The 14,213-nt window shown below is 39.2% G+C and overlaps 1 protein-coding gene across 6 annotated transcripts in view; it reads left to right on the forward strand.

Annotated features, from left to right (window-relative positions):
• sema3d (sema domain, immunoglobulin domain (Ig), short basic domain, secreted, (semaphorin) 3D) overlaps positions 1-14,213 on the forward strand; it is a 33,775-nt gene that overhangs the window by 5,100 nt on the left and 14,462 nt on the right. For 4 of the 6 annotated variants that reach the window (XM_082539323.1, XM_082539321.1, XM_082539320.1 and 1 more), the window contains 10 exons: positions 3,754-4,010; positions 6,627-6,787; positions 8,822-8,884; positions 9,004-9,123; positions 9,219-9,312; positions 9,632-9,760; positions 11,546-11,682; positions 13,493-13,607; positions 13,852-13,921; positions 14,006-14,150. In XM_082539323.1, coding sequence (XP_082395449.1) covers positions 3,788-4,010; positions 6,627-6,787; positions 8,822-8,884; positions 9,004-9,123; positions 9,219-9,312; positions 9,632-9,760; positions 11,546-11,682; positions 13,493-13,607; positions 13,852-13,921; positions 14,006-14,150 — 1,257 coding nt within the window. In that variant the 5' untranslated portion in view covers positions 3,754-3,787. The remainder of the gene's footprint in view (positions 1-3,753; positions 4,011-6,626; positions 6,788-8,821; positions 8,885-9,003; positions 9,124-9,218; positions 9,313-9,631; positions 9,761-11,545; positions 11,683-13,492; positions 13,608-13,851; positions 13,922-14,005; positions 14,151-14,213) is intronic. The other 2 variants (XM_082539324.1, XM_082539325.1) reach the window with 2 other exon arrangements.

Below are 14,213 nucleotides of genomic sequence, written 5' to 3' on the forward strand. Positions count from 1 at the left end.
ATATTGTTTAAATTAAGACCTGAGTCATTTACTCTGGGAAATCCTCACTTAAATCCATTGACCAGGGCAGTAGAATCAACTGTCTGGAGTCCATAGAGTCTAATTTTGTATAGTTATGAGAGAGATTTGGTAATCAAACATTTTAGAAGTTATATGATATAATTAAAGGTAACAGATTCAGGAAATCCAGGCTGTCCGACTAGTAAGGGATCAACCCTATTCTGTTGCATGGAGAAATATTTGGCATCTTTACCAAGCATGGTTTGCACTGTGTATTCCTTCATTATTTGGGACTAATTTACTGCAGTGTTTTCAACTTCAAAGCCCATCTCTGTCTCCATCGCCATGTTTTGGATGATTAAATGTTGCGTGTAAGGGGATATTTTGGCAATTTATTTTGCATTCAATTTCTGGAGCGATATCTAATTTCCCAGGAGATGCACATGCTGCGCTGTTAGATATTATGTTTCAGTCAGATAATGTGGGATCACGTTAGTGATTAAAATGCTAAATGAATCACAGTTTGTGGCCTTGATGTCTACTTAATAAAATGAGTAAACAAATTACACAAAAAACTTGCACATTTATACTATGAAAGTTCCCCAAAAGCTTTAATTTATAAGCATGTATTGTAGCTTGTGTGGGGGGGGGGGGGGGGGGGGGGGGGATTGATCTGTATCCAGAATAATACCTCAGGGATCACATGTTTCATATTTACATTTTTTGAACCAGCAGTTAATTCCTAGCATACTTTAAAGCCGCTGATTATGAGCCTTTATATCAGTCTTATTGACAGCTTATCTTATTGACCGCTTTGCTACTGTTATTTTAATGTGGTCATAAAGTCTAACATAAAAATAAAAGACATGACATGTTTAAAACACAAAAAGTAAGGTTGATTCCTGTCTTTATGGAACAGTGACGTGTTTCCTTAATTACTTCCATCTATACCTGGAGTTATAGTTTGTAAACCCACTTTAAAATGTAATGTTTCTTCCATATTCTTTGTAGTTTGTATTTTTAGCATTTTTCCTGTGAGACATTAGCTCACACACAGAGAGTTGCATGCTTGCTTAAATACAAGGCTAAAGAAAAGATGATTGACTCTTGCCAAGAAAAACAATTAATGTCTTGAGAACTAGAAACAATTACCTATGTTGTTCTGCTAGGTCAGTGCCTGTGGTCAGGGAATAAAGACAAATAGCTGTGCTAATGCACTCCGTCCTGTGGAGATGGAGGAGTTAGATAATAGTGTACTCTACAGGGCACCTGGGTGTTGCTAAATGCCTCATTAGGGGTGGTCTTGGTGCAAGCATGCCCATAGCCAGAGCACTTCTTCACCATCTGCTCTTTTCTCATGACTGCTGGCAACTTCTGTTGTGTATTCACTTGAGCTAGTTTCTCTTTACGATTCTTGTACAGCGTGTCGGCTACTAGATTCACTGATAATACTAACTGAGTAGATGTTTTATGGCATGCAAAGACTGTATTGTTTAAACCGAAACAGAAGAGTCAGTATATTTAAAGGTGCTTTGTGTTGGTGAGAGATCAGAAGCCAGGAGCCCTTGGCTGCTAGCTTTAAATCTGTCACCATCTCTATCAGGATTGTTTCTCCTGACACCCTGCACTGTGTGCCGGCCATGCTGCCAAAGACAACAAGGACTCTAGTCACCAGGAAATAGGGGTGTTAGCTTAACTTACATGGCACAAGAAGTTGGTTTCCCCCATTATTCACATCTCTTGTGCACTTTTTCCCTTATTTCTCTTTTCATTTCCGTTATTGACACATTCAAAGTACTGACTCACTGGTACTCTGGTATTCCTCTTCCAGTGTGTGTCATCTATTACTCAAGAATTTATTTATTTTTTTTTTCTTCCAAGACTTGTACTTTTCTTTTCCTGGGGGTCATTCTTCTAGCGGGGTGTTGCACATGTCTGTGCTGCAGATAGATGTGGGCACTCAAGCTGTGAAAAGAGATGCATTACTGAAGTGCTTATCACTTGAGTGAAATTGTGTCACTGCTCTCCTGAAAATACTGTAGGGAGGATAAGCTTCACCATCAGCACTATCAGTATCGCTCACAAAGTGCAAAGACTACAGGGATTTTAGCCTCCTAACTTTCTCACTCTCTTTGCTGATTGCCCATCCATCACGCAGAGCTCTATATCTGTATTTCTAACCCTGAAGGTGTGAACACGTCTCAATTTGTCATCCTAAATAAACACCAGTCTGTTTATCAGAGTCTAATCCTCTTCGTTTTAAAGCTATGGGGCACTTGGAAGGGTGCCGCTCACCCCTGTTTCTGCACAAAGAGCTACAGTTTTAAACATCAGATGACTGAAGAAAGAAATCAAATAAACTTAAGTGAGTTGTAGTCGAACACCTAATATCTGTTTCACATTTTACCTTGCAGTACAAATCAATGGGCAAAGACCCGGGTCAGTATATTTACTCAGGATATCACCTTTTTTTTTTTAAGGTGCTGCTTACACATTATCAAATGGCTATTCTCTATATGTGGTGGACTTCTAAGGAGCATACATGCTGTCAATATTAGAGATATAGGAGTGTGAATGTCATATCTAATCTAGCTTTAGCTTGACATTGTTAATGTTGTCACTTGACAGGTTGATGTGTGCTTTCTGAAACTGGGTGGAAGGAAAGTAATGATGGTGGCAAAAGGTCTTAAGGGGAGGCATTCTTTCAATGCATTCATTAATTTCTCCATCAATAGTCTGGTTAATTAGTATCCTAATGGCTGTGGGATTTGCAGGAATGCAGGTTAAAGACAGGGACGGTACTCAGTCTGTACTTAGAAGATGCAATGAATGCATCAACGGTGTAATAAAGGGCACAGATTTCATGAAGCTGCAATGTGTGTAAAAAAACATTTTGCATGATTCTGCACCCTGTTTGAGGTGAAGTTAATCTGAATATTATCTTGTATTGTATGAATTGTGCTGACAAGCAACTTTAATTTTAAGAAGGAAAATTAGTATCAGGGTTCACTGACAAAGCTTTATATACTAGTTCCACTGCTTCACTTTTTAGGTGTCCATGTACCACTGAAAAAAATATAAATTTATTAAAACACAGATTTTCAGAATATAACAAGTAAGTAGTTATTTTTTAGTTCTTGTCTTTTTTCCTTCTTACTTCTTCTTCTTTTTTTTTTTTTAACTTGTAACAGTCTGTGCTCCTGCTACTTATTCTAAACCACACATTTATTCAAAAGCACAGCTTTTCAATCCTAGTCAGACAGCTAACTTTTCAGAATGTGAACTAATGTCTGGGCATTTTTAATTGATTGTGACGTCCTAAACAGGGCATGGCCCATTTTTTACATGGTATAAAGGAGGAAGTGACAGGGTCATCAACCAATCCTTAAGCTACTGGCAAGTATCCTTAAGGCAAAGAATTAAGTTGAGTTATCCATGTGAAAAGGATATGGGAGGAGAGAGAAAAGCGGAGACGTGCCTGATGAAAAGTGGTAGAATGCAACTGTTTTGTTAGTCTGACCTTTGTTTGGGGCAAACAGATTTAAAGGCGAAACAAAAGGAGAGCCGGTGACAAGCAACAGCTGATGTAGGATGGGCAAAGGAAGGGGACATGCCTGTAGGGCTCCATGGCGAAACAGCCACAGAAGTTTGTGTATATTCCCCCTCTCTGGAGTTAGATGAGACTGCTTGCATCCTCATACACTTATGATTGCTCCTCCCTAGCTTGACTCTTTACACTGGTCTCCCTCCAAGGTTGCAGAAAAGCACAAAGTGAAAACACTACAAGATGACTCCACACAGTATGAAGAAAGAGGACTCTAGCAATCAGACCTGGAATGAGGTTGGGGCTATGTTCTGCTTGTCTGGCAGTAATTATGGAGGCAAAGGGAAGAAGTTTATGGCTCTATTCCATCCGGAGGTCACACTGTTTGGACTGATTTTGTTGGCCATCCTCCCTGTTGGAGCAAGCATCAAACAGAGTGTCCCCAGGGTCAAACTCAGCCATAGAGGTAAGAACTAAATATTGCTGATGTTTGTTTTAATTCAAACAATATTGCTGTTTGACATAGGATTTTATCTTTTCATTTTTTTTCTTTCTTGTCATACATCTTTCCATCTTTCAGTGTGCATCTTTTTTTTTCTTACTTGAATGTGACTTGTGCAACAGGCAGAGGAAATGGTAAGAGGATAATTTAGTGAAGTTTATGGAGATGATCTGTAGCACATAAACATGAAGCAAAGTGAAAGGTTTCTCACTTACTGATCCATCAGTCTGCTGTGTGGATATCATCTGACCGTATAAATGTGCTCTGTGTCCATGTATGTGGCTTTGCATAAACCAAGTGTGTTTGCTTTGTGCCACCAAAAGTTAGGAAGTTATATTTTTGCATTCCTCAAACCTGAGTGCAAACTTTACTTCAAAGTCGTCATCCCTAATGCTGTGTATCAGCTACAAGGAACCACACATATTAACTTAACTTTTGTTCCATAAAATTGAATCCCCACTGTGACCTGAAAGTGAACTCACTCTGACTTCAACCTCCAAAAGCTTTTGGTCTTTTGGTCAAGGCTTCTAAAACCAACTATGCCTGGAAATAGATACATATGCATGTCCTACTGTATGTGTCCAACAAAAACATATGCAAGTAGCTGCAGGAATAAAGATTACTGTGGACACTGTTTTTTCAGCAGTTAGCCTAGTATTTAGCTCTACGGTTTGTCTTATTTTATGTTTCTTCCAAGCCAGTAAAGTAAAGTACTTTATCATGTCATGTAGTCTGATTGCCTTTAATTTGGCTACATGCTACTTTAATCTTCACTAAAGTGAATGGCTATTTGACAGCAATATCCATATTTGGTTCTCTCAGTGAGAATCACTGAGGCAAAGACAAATCTGTCAAAAATAACAAAAGCTTAACCAAGTGCATGCATCCTGCTCCTCTTGTCATCATTTCATTAGTGGACACTGTTCAAAAGCAACACCACCCAGCAGTGAATTCGCTTCCAGCATTGCATCAGCTTTACGTAAGCCCAAATACAGATTCAATGACTAAAGGGTGAAATTATAAAAAGTAAAAATCCCTCATTGAGGGAGTACCTCTAAACAAACTGCTTTAAAATAAAAACCCAAGAACTTTAGTTTTCATCTAGTGAACATGTAGCATTAGCTTCTAATCAATATGTCTGTCTGACCTAAAATATAATAGTGTCTGCCATGCTCCTCTGAATATTCTGAAACCAGAGGCATCCTACATTGCATATTTATTCCTGAGACTGTAATTGTTTCACCATAATCAGGTTTTGGTGGAGCTACAAGTGAAAACAGAAATGACCAGATGGATCATTCAATAAATGAACGTGTTACCCTGGTAGCTACAAAGTCTTTGATTACAAATGGGAATTGAGCAGGATAATTGTCTGGATAAATCATAGCAAGCATATGGGTGTGATGTGACCTGCATCCTGCACACCCCTATCCTTCACCATATGAGGTATTTTTAGCAGTGACAATGTGTCTGATGCAGTTGACCTCCTGCCATGTGCTACATGTGAGAAAGGGCAGATTCAGGCATTGCTTACAGCTCTGAAGAGGTCTCTAAGTCTAAAGCTTGATCAAGTCTTACTCCAATAACTGCGTGCATGAAAGCAACATTGAGTTCCAATAACAAAGCTAATCAAGAGGTTTTCATGTTGTTTAGGGCTCTCCTCTTTGAAGAAATGTGTGGAGACTATGCTAAGCTTCAATAGGCTCATAGTGCTGTGTGTTTACAGAACAGATTACTGCACACCACACCAAGGGCTAGCAGGCCTAATCTCTTTGTGAGTTTTGTCTGTTTGGGGCATGATATGTGTGTAGGAGGGAGATACATCAGCACATGGGGGTTCAGTGTAAAGGGGAGGTATTAAGGGAGATTGTGTGGTGAGGAGGGGTCCCAAAAGTTCAAATATTGAAGGTTGGTAACCTCTCCAATCATTCTCACCAAGAGGGTAATCACAGTGTCAATCCTTTCAGAGTGACTCCCACAGGACTCCTCTGCACCGAGCCAGTGTTTACTCAAGGCATGTGGCAAGTGTGGTGCGCTGAAAAGAGCCTCGTGATAGAAGAGAGTTCCTCTAATGGAGATCAAAGACACGATCCTGAGCTAAAAATGTCGAACATATTCAGCTTTCAGAAACCTATGGACCTTACAAGCTGCGAGTCCAGGTCTAAAGCAAGCAAACTGTATATATAATTTCATATAAAAACAGTACGTGTTCTGCATAAAAATGTACAAGTGAATAGCAAAATCGTACTATTGTGTAATGGATGAACAACAGGTATTCCTGTCTAAAAGTCTACTTACTGAGATACTATGCTATCTAAATTGAAAAAAAAAAATCGTATTTATGAGCATGTGTAGCTAAACAGGATTATGCAACTTTAAGTCGAGACTTTTTTCATCTCAGTGACTGTCTTTGGGATTATACTGGTTTTAAACTGCTGAGAATAAATTGCGCCCCACAGTGTAGTCCTACCAAAATATGTTTTTTCACTTTAGTTTAATTTGACTCACAATACTGCATTTTACATGGCAGTGGGGATATTTGTTAATGTGTTTGTCTGTGTCTTTCTCATACTGGGACAGAACTGCTGAAGGTGGGCAGTGTATCTCTGTTTTTGAGCCCCTCCAATGGCCTTCATTCGCAGTCGCTGTTGTTGGATGAAGAGAGGGGTCGTCTTCTGTTGGGAGCCAGGGACCACATCTACTTGCTTGACCCTGACAATCTGGCTGAATCCCCTACAAAGGTATGCTATATATATGCATGTGTAAAATCAATATAGCATAAAGAATAATCCAGGTTCAGACGTAAAAAGACAAGACACTGTACTAAGTAAAGAGCAGTGCTTATTTTTGCATTTGTTCATGTCATTTGTTATAATGTAGACATTTTTTCAGGTACACGTCAATATATTTACAGGAGTGTAAAGTAGAGCCAGAATGATATATCAGGAGGGTCAATATATTTATAGATATTAGCTGTTTGCTGATATAGCTGTATTAGCATTTATAATGGACAATAAATGAAAATTATAAAAATAAAGAAGAAACCAGGTGCACAACCTTATGAGTGTTGATGTTTTTCCACCAGAAGGCACTCTCCAACTTCCTGTTTGAAATGCCACAAACAAACAACAAAACAAGCTGAGTTGGGTAGAGTATAAATGAGTAAAATATCGAGGACCACTTGTAAAACTAAAACAAGAATACCTCAGTATTGGTTTAAAAACCTTATATTACTTGAAGAAATTTAAGTTTAAAGCTTTCACACACGTTAACTGACCTGTTAGTTAATGTGAACAATGCATTATGGAACATTTAGCTGCTACCTGTTTGGCAATTAAGTAGGGCGATAAGAATCGTTTTTTCCATTAGAATTTTCCTGAAATGCACTCAGCTATGTATTGTTTTAGGGAAACACTGATCTTTCAGTCAATAGCAGTCTGAAGTTATCTGTCTAGTAAGGTCAGGGTCATCAACTTAGAGAGTCCTTGCCCCCACCCACACGCATGGAGCACACACACAATTACATACATCAGGTATGTACACGTTTGATGGAGTGTGCATGCTCAGACTTTACACAAACACACAAATGCATTTGGATGGATGCCATATGTTAACATTTGTAGATGTTAGTGTGTTTATGCAGCTGAGGTTGATCCACTGGTGGGAAGACGGTGTGTTTATTTGATCTTTATCTGGTTGTTTTAACTCTTAGTCTTGCTCTTAAAGTGTTGCATTTCTGTTGCCTTTAGGGGTCATTGATATAGATGCCAGAGAGATATGAACAGAAAGTCTGACCCTCTGAGCCCTGTGAGATCAGCCTTGACAGTGAATGTGATCTTCCCCTGCAAACTCAGTGTTTATCAATTACTGAACACGCATACCTGGACTGGGACTAAAAGCCCCTGAAAGTCAAGGCTTTATGATGCTCACAAGCATTCCAGGTGTTTTTACCTTTTATTATAAAGAAGTCCACATAATTTAAGTCTTTAAATAACTATATATGCTAAAGTAAATTACTCATTTTTACTAGGTGAAACAAGGTCAGCGATCACATGAAACTCTATCCAAAACTAATTAAAACACTAACACAGGCACACTGTTCTCGCTCAGCACATCGTATTGTAACGCTGCTTTTCTGTATGATAATTCAGCCATGAATAAGTTTGGGGATAGCACTCCATGGTAGGATTTAGTGGAGGTAACACACTAAGCACATAAGCCTGTTATAACACATGTATGAGTATGGTGGCATACATTAAAGGGAGGCTGGATGTTATACCTCAGCTAATCTCTTACCACAACACCTACAGGTGTTTAAATACTGTAAAAATGCCATTTGTTATTTAGATATGGATAGAGATGAAAGGGAAAACATTGTGTAGTTATTATTCGTTTCATTTTACGTTTAGCATATTTCGGTGTAAAAACAGAATGAAATAAAATACTATTTAAAGCAAAGGAAAAAAAGTTTGAGCGTTCAGGGGCCTGCTCTTGTTTTTACCTTTTTAACTTAAATGATTCATTAAAAAAGAATCAGGTTAAAGGATCTAAAAGAAATCCAGAAAATCTTGTATCCTACTCTATATTCTCAAAAGTAACAGCTATTCATGGAATGTTTGTCACAAATAAAAAAATTTAATCTTTAGAACTTAAATATTTTAGCATAGCATGCAAACTATAAAGAACTGCAACAGGTCTTCTGTAAATTGAAGCTGAATGCTCACATTCTGGTTATATTGTAAGAAGTGAAATATTTCTGATTTATCGGTTATTAGATTCACTGGCCTGCTCTGAAGGAAAACGTGGAAATGTGCAAACTGGCTGGCAAAAATGAAAATGTAAGTGTTTCTAAAGAAATCTATAGAGTTTAAGTTTCTGTGATTACTAAATGTATGTGTTCAATCAGTCCTTCCAGTGTACCTCATACATGTTCTTTTTCTGTCCCTGCTTGTTCCAGCTGGAATGTGCAAATTTTATCAGGGTCCTTCACAATTACAACCGAACACATGTCTATGCCTGTGGGACAGGGGCCTTCCACCCCACTTGTGCATTCATTGAAATCACTGGCCACAAAAAGGTAAAGTGGGCATGAGTGGATCTTAACAGGAAACATTTTGACTAGAGTCGATAAATAGGCTTACGTTTGTGAATCCTCTTAATTTTGTCTCTCAGGATGGCGTTTTGAAGCTGCTGTCTAATACAGAGGAGTCTGGCAGGTTGAAATGTCCTTTTGATCCCTTGCAGCCATTTACATCAGTCCTCACAGGTAAGATAACATAGGTGACATTGTACAAAGCAGTCCTCTACCTGCCTTATCTTTTATTGAGCGAGAATTTTATAGCTGCAGAGCGCCACGCTTCACTTCACTCAGTTATTTGCAATGAATTTGTATTCATGTCTTTGTTTGTCAGCCCTCTTCTCCCATTTTTGGGGGCCAAGAAAGTTACTTGGCAGACAAATGCAAAACAATTGTGTCTCTTGCATGTGCTTGTTTCAGTATGTTAATTGAAATCTTACTCACTCTGTGTATATTTTTAAAAAAAGCTGTAAGATTTGTTTTCTAAGTCTACTGTGCTTCTATTTAGATCAGTACCTGTATGCGGGCACATCTTCAGACTTCCTGGGCAAAGATACAACGTTCACACGCTCCCTAGGCCCTCCTCCTGACCAACACTACATACGCACAGACATCTCTGAAGACTACTGGATCAATGGTACACACATGCTTGCACACATCCACGTTAACAGGCTGACTGCACTCCAAACTTGTTATTGCTTTTTCGCATAACTTCTGGCCTCTCTACTGATACAAAGAGCCTCTCTGTGCCCTCAGGATGGTTATTGGCATTCCAGAGGGAAGGAAACAGCCCACTTATTCATTTAGCTGGAACTTTTATATGATTGCCATAGCTGAGCCAGGACCACGCCTATGGGGGAATTTACAGTGTGCCACAAAGTTCACAGTCCTAGTCACACCGCATGTTAGCCAGGGGTATGCACAGTCATCACTTAGGACTGAGGAGTGACCTTCTCTGCATGCATCATCTCCTGTTTGCAGTGTTTTATAGCCACTGATGGACTGTCATGTATCAACAGTTGTCACTAGAACCTAAATCCTTACACATGGTCTCCACATTTCACAACTACACAGTCAGAGATTTTTGGAGTAATGCGCGCTCTCTCTCTCCCTCTCCCTCTCTGTCGGTGTGTGTAAACAGTGAGTGTCGACACAGGGCGGCCGTCTCGTTTTCCCATTTCTTGGAGTGTTTCGGTGTTTCAGTGGAACATCTTTTCATGACTAGCAATGACCTTCTGTCCCATGTGTTAGCTATAATGCATTAAGCCGTTCCAGTTGGGGAATCACCCTCTAGTGGTTGGCTTGGCTTCTAGGTGTCGAGCTAATGTTGATGTAATGTCACTGTAACGTTTAAACTTTTGGGCCTGTTCCCTCCTGATGGCAACATGCTGTTGTTTCTCCTCACTGCTATTTTCCTACATCATATGTAGCACTTGTTGTTTTAATACAGTGTCCAGTGCCGTAAATGCAGTTGAAAATTGTGCTTACTAATAATTCTTAGTAGCTTGAACAGTTAAAATCAATCCAAAAATAACCTATTTGCCCTCCAGTAATTTTCAGAGGCAAACATGCTTTGTGCAGTTTAACTGTATTGTAAGTATTAATTATCCATTTGATAATTAGCAAGTGTACAGATTAAATTTTGCACATACACACAGGATCATCACATAAAACATAATATATTCTTATTCATAGGCCCGTGACAGTTTTATTTTTTAATTTTTTCACAATCAAAAACATTTTAGACATAGAATTATCTCTCAACTCTTTTGTTCCATTCAGATGTCTGGACTGTTTGAAGTTTTTTCTGCTGTATCTTCTTTTGCAATTGTTGCATTCACAGCTGTCCTGCTTTACTGTCACCTTTGCATCAGCATTGTGTCTAACCACAGCAGGTACTTCCCTTTGCATTATTCAGTTTTTAAATGTTTGCTAAAACATCCAGAAGTATCGTGTCAGTTTCATGTTGATAGATTGCTTTCACGTCCCAAAGAGGCCAAAAAAACCAGTAACAAAGATTTTAAGTACAGGACATATACACTTGTCATAGATGCTCACATATAAATCAGATGTTTAACCCAGGGTGTGTAAGAGTATCTTTATGCTGCACTGATGCATAATTGATACTGCCTGACATACTGAAAATCATGTAAATTTAAACAAAACTGCTTTTAAAGTCAATTAAATCTTCTTTTACAATTGCTGCATGTACCTAAGTGCAGTTTATGTTCAGCCCATTTCAGCTTTACACTTAGTAAAGAGAGAGTAATACATCAAATCTCTCTGCAGAAATAGAAGACGACTGTAAATAAACACACGCTAAGTGTAGTTTTAATGCTACCTTAAGACTGCAGTTCATGCCAAAACCATTATGACTCATTTTAATGCTATTTCCTCTGTCTTCTCCATTCTGTGTCTTCAGAGGCCAGGTTTATAGCTGCCCATCCCATTGCAGACACCTACAATCCAGATGATGATAAAGTATACTTTTTCTTCCGCGAGGTGTCCTGGGAAGGCAACGACAAAAGCATCCTCTCCCGAGTGGCTCGTGTGTGCAAGGTGAGATATTACAGGAGAGAGGTGTGGAAAGTAGGAGATATATGGTGGAGGGGTGAAGGGGCTGGTACAGTATAACTAATGAGCAACAGCAAAGCCAATGAAAGACAGTATGATGCTGTACATGGATGCTGAGGCCCAGGTAGTGATGTGGTAGGTGCAGAGAACTGGTGCTTGAAAAGACAGCCTAAAGTAGATAGGACCTTGTAAAATAAGAGATGGTGTCCTGATCGGGTGTGAATCTTTGGCTGGGAGGAACCGTTCCCAATTTTATCCCAATTCTTTTGTGGTCATCCAACTCTGTCTGGAGCAGTAAATCATGGTTAGAATTCTTATGTTTGCTGTGTTTTTACTACCTAGTCAGTCACTGAGGTCAATATAGGTAATTTCTTTTCTGAAAGACCTTTGATGATAATGTGTCACTGCCACTTAGGTTCTGTTTGACAGCACGTCAAAACAACTATAAGTTTAGCTGCACCGCTGACTGTGGGCATAAGCAGTGCAGTTGCATGATCTGAGGCTCTCTGTGCACCACGCCGTGTGTCGCAAGAGGCAGACTAAACACAACAAAAAGCAAGCCATTTATTATGGCTGATGAAAAGTCCATAAATACAAAGTGCATAAGAAAAATAACAAAATAGAGACTATAGAAGTGGAGACAGCTGGGGCAAACTAGACGGATATAGGCAATCAAGAGAGGGAGACAAGATCAAGTTCAAGGGGGCCAAATACTTTTACAAGCCACTGTAAATCACCTTTTCAAAGATGCTTAAACATAACTGTGAGGATGAAAAATGAAATCAAAACAGGAATCAAGCCCTCAACCTATACTTAAAAAAAACAAACAAGCTATAAGACCAAACAGAAAACAGCCAATAAATGACAAAATCCAGAAATCAAAAGATTCAACTCTATGTAACAGACCAGGCATTATAACACAGTGTCCAATTAGTTCTCAGAGTGGAACTAGGTGACATGGCAGTTTAATATTAGCATGCACGATCCAGGACTGCATTCTTAGAAAAAAGCTTTCAGCGTGGTTATGACTTGAGAATAAGCCGTAAAGCAGACTGGAAGGAGATTCGTCTGAATTACGGCCCTTTCTTCTCTGAGCCATGTGTCTCTCATGTACTTTGTACTTTGGTTCATATTCATTATCTGCATTGTGAATGACAGCTCCTTACATCAATCCTCTTTGAAGATTATCACCATTGTGAAAGATCCCCATTAAGTGCTTACATTTTGGGGGGTCTCTTAAGCACAAGTGTGTTTTTTGTGTGTTAAACCATAACAGCCCTTTCTACACCACTTGGCTAAGCTTAACAAGGGGGGTCTTTTAAGTTTTCAATGCGTGACAAGGAGATACACTTGAACCCTCTTACCATACCTCAGTCAAAGGTCTCAATTTAAAACAGCAATTCATATGCTAAAGTAAAACCTGCATTATTAATCAGCATTTGAATTCTCCCCTTCATCACGCTGCACTTCCCCTTCGTTCGTTTTCCTTTTATGTTTTTCACCCTTCTCAGTGTTTTCCTTTCACTTTTCAGTTACTCCTGACTGAAGGTCTTCTTTGTGCAAGTTAAACAAGCAAATGTATTCCAGAGGCATGTGGTTCACTTGTTTATTTTCATAATTAGTGAAGGAAACCTGAGTCAGTCTATGATGCTCTGTGTTGTCTTTCCAACCGCATTGGCTGGATTACAGTGTTTATGCTCAAATGTATATTATTAATTACAGTTCGTGTTCAGCCGCGTTGGACAGCTGCACTCTCCGACGATGGTTTGTTACAGAGTGTGTGGTTGTGTTTCAGAATGATGTGGGTGGGCTGAGGAGTCTGACCAATAAATGGACAACCTTCCTCAAAGCCAGACTTGTGTGTTCCATCCCTGGGCCAGATGGCGTGGACACACACTTTGATCAGCTCCGTAAGTGACTGTAAGATTAAAAACTGAAAATCTGGTCAATAAAGTCAGTTATATGTTCTAAAAATTGTCTTCGGAGAAAATTTCATACAAGGACGGAAATGCATCAACAGTACCACATGGCTAATGGTGCTACCAACTGCAGTTCTTCAATACTGCAATTTATTGTTGGATGCTCGCCTAAATCTTTTCTGTTTGGTTATTGATAACAAAAAAAAACCCTTTTTCATTCTTTTTTATTTTGTAGAGGATGTCTTTCTACTCCCAACCAGAGATGACAAAAACCCCATAGTGTATGCAGTCTTCACAACCTCTAGGTATGATTTTTATCAACACAACCTCAGGTCCTTTCCTGTTTCTCCAAGCATTAACCTGACCTGTTCTTTTTACTTTTCCTCCAGTTCCATTTTCCGTGGCTCAGCAGTGTGTGTTTATAGCATGGCAGACATAAGGGCTGTGTTTAATGGACCTTATGCCCACAAGGAGGGGCCTGACCACCGCTGGGTAGAATATGAGGGGAGGATACCATATCCCCGTCCTGGAACGGTATGTTGTATGCCAAAGAGAAGAGCATAAAGGAAAAAAAAGAAAAGAAATCATCTGTACCTT

The sequence above is a fragment of the Aulonocara stuartgranti genome (genome assembly GCF_965226115.1).
Source record: "Aulonocara stuartgranti genome assembly, chromosome: 7".
Lineage (NCBI taxonomy): Eukaryota > Metazoa > Chordata > Actinopteri > Cichliformes > Cichlidae > Aulonocara > Aulonocara stuartgranti.